The sequence below is a fragment of the Physeter macrocephalus genome, chromosome 15 (assembly GCF_002837175.3).
Source record: "Physeter macrocephalus isolate SW-GA chromosome 15, ASM283717v5, whole genome shotgun sequence".
In the NCBI taxonomy this organism is placed as follows: Eukaryota; Metazoa; Chordata; class Mammalia; order Artiodactyla; family Physeteridae; genus Physeter; species Physeter macrocephalus.
Window position 1 is genome coordinate 50,901,615 of NC_041228.1, and position 4,670 is coordinate 50,906,284.

The window sequence follows — 4,670 nt, forward strand, 5'->3', positions numbered from 1 at the left end:
ACTATGGAGAACAGTATGGAGGTTCCTTAAAAAACTAAAAATAGAACTACCATACGACCCAGCAATCCCACTGCTGGGCATATACCCAGAGAAAACCATAATTCAAAAAGACACATGCAGCCCAATGTTCATTGCAGCACTATTTACAATAGCCAGGACATGGAAGCAACCTAAATGCCCACCGACAGATGAATGGATATAGACGATGTGGCACATATATACAATGGAATATTACTCAGCCATAAAAAGGAATGAAATTAAGTCATTTGTAGAGACATGGATGGATATAGAGACTGCCATACAGAGTGAAATAAGTCAGAAAGAGAAAAACAAATATCGTATATTAATGCATATATGTGGAACCTAGAAAAATGGTACAAATGAACCAGTTTGCAAGGCAGAAATTGAGACACAGATGTAGAGAACAAACGTATGGACACCAAGGGGAGAAAGTAGCAGGGCACTGGTGGTGTGATGAATTGGGAGATTGGGATTGACATATATACACTAATATGTATAAAATGGATAACTAGTAAGAACTTGCTGTATAAAAAACTAAAAATAAAATTCAAAAAACAAAAACAAAAAAACCAAAGTTTCTTAGAAGCAGATAAGAATCCCTGGTTGTTGATGGTAGGACCTTATCTTCTCCTTTCTGCCAGTCTTAAGAGGTTCCAACCACAGGTTTAGAACCTCTTCCTGAATCTAAATGACAAAAACAACAAACGTTTTTCTTAAACACACACAGCTATTCCTGTGGGCATCTCAAGCCGGGAGGAAGAGGAGGAAGAGGGGCAGTAACAGGCTCCTTCCCTCTCTCCCTGTGGACACTGCTCCAACTCCTTCGTTTAGGAAGGAACTAGAGACAAACGGCCCTTGGAAACAAGTAGCTGTGTTTTTATAGAAGATTTTCATATTTAGAACCAATGTTGGAATCAAAATAAGGATATAGTATAGAAATTTTTTTCTTTTCTAAATGGATGCAAGAAAACATCAAAAGTAATCAGCTCTCAGAAACCCATAATATACTGTAGACTAAAAATGGGCAGTTTTATTCACGGACCATTTTATCAGCCTGAAGGCCCATCATTTAATTCACATGTAGAAAAATCTTTAATGTATTCACATACTTCTTTGAGTTAATAAGTAAATAACAATAATTTGAATTTACTCACTTAACAGATTTCTTCTTTAGATTCCACTCCCATCTCAGCCACCCACCTCTTATGCACAGATGAGTAAATCACTTACAGCCTCTCTGAGTTTCAGTTCCCCTTTTGTTTCTTCTTTCCGGAAAGTAGGAGTAAGAATACTTATCCTTAGGGTTGTCATGAGGGTCCAATAAGATCATGACAGGACTCTGTAAGCTACACGGTATTCATTATTCTTTGCCATCCTTAGGATGTTAGGGCTGGTCTGCAGAATCAGAAGATAGGAACTAGATCCTTTTCCCATCCCAGTTTGTTTGCTAGCCTTTGCCCCATCATCACTAAGCTTTCAAATTTCAGCAAACAAAAAATTCTGGAATTATTCAGAGCTATTATGTCACAAATATTGAAAATACTTCTTTTCTTTCATGAAAGTAATAGTGCTATTATGATAAGTATGTATGTCCAATAGAAGCAATGAAAATATAGACTGTGATACAGCTGTTTATAAAAAGAGTTGACATTTTGTTTCCTTTATTATTTTAATTGTCCTTGAACTTTGATGATTTTTCCATAATTATTCTCCTTTATGGATTGATGTGTTTATTTTTATGAAGATGAATCCGACCTACTTGAGACACTGCCAACTACAATGCAGTTAGCCCTCACCATTGATGTGAACTTCAGCATCATCAGCAAAGTCGACTTGTTCAAGGCAAGTGTTTTTCCAATTCATAGGAAGGCACCATATCAATTTCTCTGTAAAAATCGAAGCTTTTGCTGAATTCTTGGTTGATAATTTGTTCTTTGAGCAATTACACTATATTGTCTCCCTATCTGTCCTCCATTGTTTCTGATATAAAATAAACTATTATTCTTATCGAAAAAACAAAACAAGACAAACAAAAAAAAGCTCTTGCTGAATGTAGCATTTATGGTTTTTTTGCCTTTATGTTTACAACATCGAAATAATCTGGAGAATTTATGTGAAATTAGAGTCAAATAAACTACGGATCTCTCTTCAGCAGATGACTTATTCTTTAGAAGCCTCTCTCTCCTAACTGGTGTCAAAGAAGAAGAGTTCTTCAAGGTCTTCTTGCATTAATTTAAATATAATTAAATTTTACAGCTCTATGTCTTCGCTGCTACACATGTCATCTCCCATTTACAAATATGCCTTGGCAATGCACGGCAAATCAGGCCCCAGATTAGCTCTGGATTGGCCTGACAGTCAGAGAATCATGCCTAATCATGTCTCCAATACAAATGCTTAGGATTTAGATTTTTACATGGCCAAATTCAAATTTAGAGGGTTTTTTTTTTAAAGAAAAAATGTATAGCAAAGAAAATTTTAATGTTCTGAATGTTTTTAATTTTCTGCCCTCTTCTCAATGCATTATACCATATGGAAATTTTTCTCACCTAACACTTATTCTGTGTGTGGCATTCACTGATTCATCTATTTAATTAATTCATTCAACGAACATTTATTAAGTTCCTACTATGTTCCAGGCACCATTTTAGCCACTAGGAATTCAACTTCTAAAAACAAATACTTGCACACATGGGGCTTAAATTCCAAAAGAGAGGAATGAAAAATAAATATATAATATGTGAGAAGGTGATAATGCTATGAACAAAATTAAACAGATTAAAGAGGATGAGGGAGGTACTGGGCATGAAAGGTCTGCTCTAATGAAGTGCAATTGAGGATCTGGGCAGAGGACTGCAGGATGCAAGGGAGTGAGCCATGCAGATATTGGGAGTGGGAAAGGAGGGATAGACAGAGAGGGAATATTACAGGAGGATGGACAAGATGAAGCCCTGATCTGGGAGGCTGGAGCAAAGGCAGAGTGATGTAAAGCAAGAGTAGTCAGAGGAAAGTAAAAACAGGAAGGATGAGTCAGGGGGCAAGTTAATGGAGGGCTTTGGAGGCTGTAGCATAAAATTTGGATTGTACTCTGAGATGCAAAACCCACTAAAGTTCTTGAGCAGCAGATGATCTACTTGAGATCTGTTTGAAAGGGATTTTTTCCTGCTCTGTGGAGAGTAGACCTGGAAGCAAATATGGAAGTCAGGGAGGTCAAAGAGGGATAACATCTATAGACATCTATAGGGATGACGGTGATCAGACCCAGAATAGTAGGAGCAGAGTTAAAAAGTGGCCAAATATTGGATGTATTCTAAGGAAGAGCCCACAGTTTTTGCTGTTTGATTTTGTGAAGGGAGAGAGAGACAGAAATGAAAGATGATTCAGGATTTAAGCTGAGGAACAGGAAGAACAAAGATACCATTTGCAAAATAGGAAATTTTAGAGTAAGTGTAGGGTGAGGAGGGTAGAAATAGACTGTTTCTAGATGTGTTGGTTTGAGGTGAGGGTTAGACTTCAGATGGAATGTCATGTAAGCAGTTTGATAAATAAATCTGAGTTTAGGGGAGAGGTCCAAGCTGGAGCCATAAATTTGGGCAAATCAACATATTGATAGATTTTTAAGCTAGGGACTAGATATTATCCCCTATTATGTAACCCAGACAGAAAGATATTCCTTGAAAATACATAATCGATACCATTGTGGGCAAGATGAAGAAGCAGACGCTGTATGGTAAAATGGTTAGGCAGAGTCACCCTCGACGTTAGGTTACCGTACAGTGTCCTAAACGGCCTTAGGAAGGAAGAGAGGGGATGGGAGGGGAGGATGCCCTGGGGTCAATTCCTGGAGATTATAGGAAAGTAGTTTCCTAATTGGTAAGTGGTTCCCCATTTCTAGTGCGAGTGCCACAGTGGAAGCTCTGGTGAGGTAGAAGCACCACGGAATGTATTCAAACAGTTTTCTGATCTTCTACCAGGGAGACTGGGAAAGGGATTTCACAGGTTCATCTAGATAAATGGTTTTCAAGCTGCAGCTTGCAATTCATTTAGGGATCATGAATTCAACTAAATGGGTCACAAACAGCATATAAAATAGACAAGAAAATATCAGAGTGCCTCACACATAAGTAAGGGTAAGCACTGTATTACAAAATTTTTGTTTCAGTTATTTATTTTTTTAATACGCATATACATATCTATGTGTGTACTGGGTACAATGTAAATGTCTTTATTACTATAAGTTATGGTCAAAAAAGGTATGAAAGCCACAAGGCTAAATTAACAGTATTTTTAAATGCTATAAAGCTTTTTACAACTTAAGGACTAGCTTAATTGAGAATAAATGAGAATAAGTGAGAACCAGCTACATTTTAAAGAAAACAAAAGCTTTAAATTATATACCAGTGACTTTTATGGGATCATCTCTGATCTGGGAAGTTATCAGTTTTCAGCCTCAGAGCTTTTTCCTTTGTTTTTACATTTATATTTGGAAATCCATAAAATCAGCAACATCTGATTGAGAAAAAAAAATGTTAAATCTTCACATGTTGCTAACGTACACAAACATAGATTCAGGGGCTTCCCTGGTGGCGCAGTGGTTGAGGGTCTGCCTGCCGATGCAGGGGACACGGGTTCGTGCCCCGGTCCGGGAA

The 4,670-nt window shown here is 37.4% G+C and overlaps 1 protein-coding gene across 1 annotated transcript in view; it reads left to right on the forward strand.

The window, feature by feature from the left end:
• The window catches only part of CNGB3 (cyclic nucleotide gated channel subunit beta 3), a 157,020-nt gene that overhangs the window by 113,710 nt on the left and 38,640 nt on the right, over positions 1-4,670 (forward strand). The window contains 1 exon segment of the mRNA XM_024126962.2: positions 1,766-1,863. Coding sequence (XP_023982730.1) covers positions 1,766-1,863 — 98 coding nt within the window.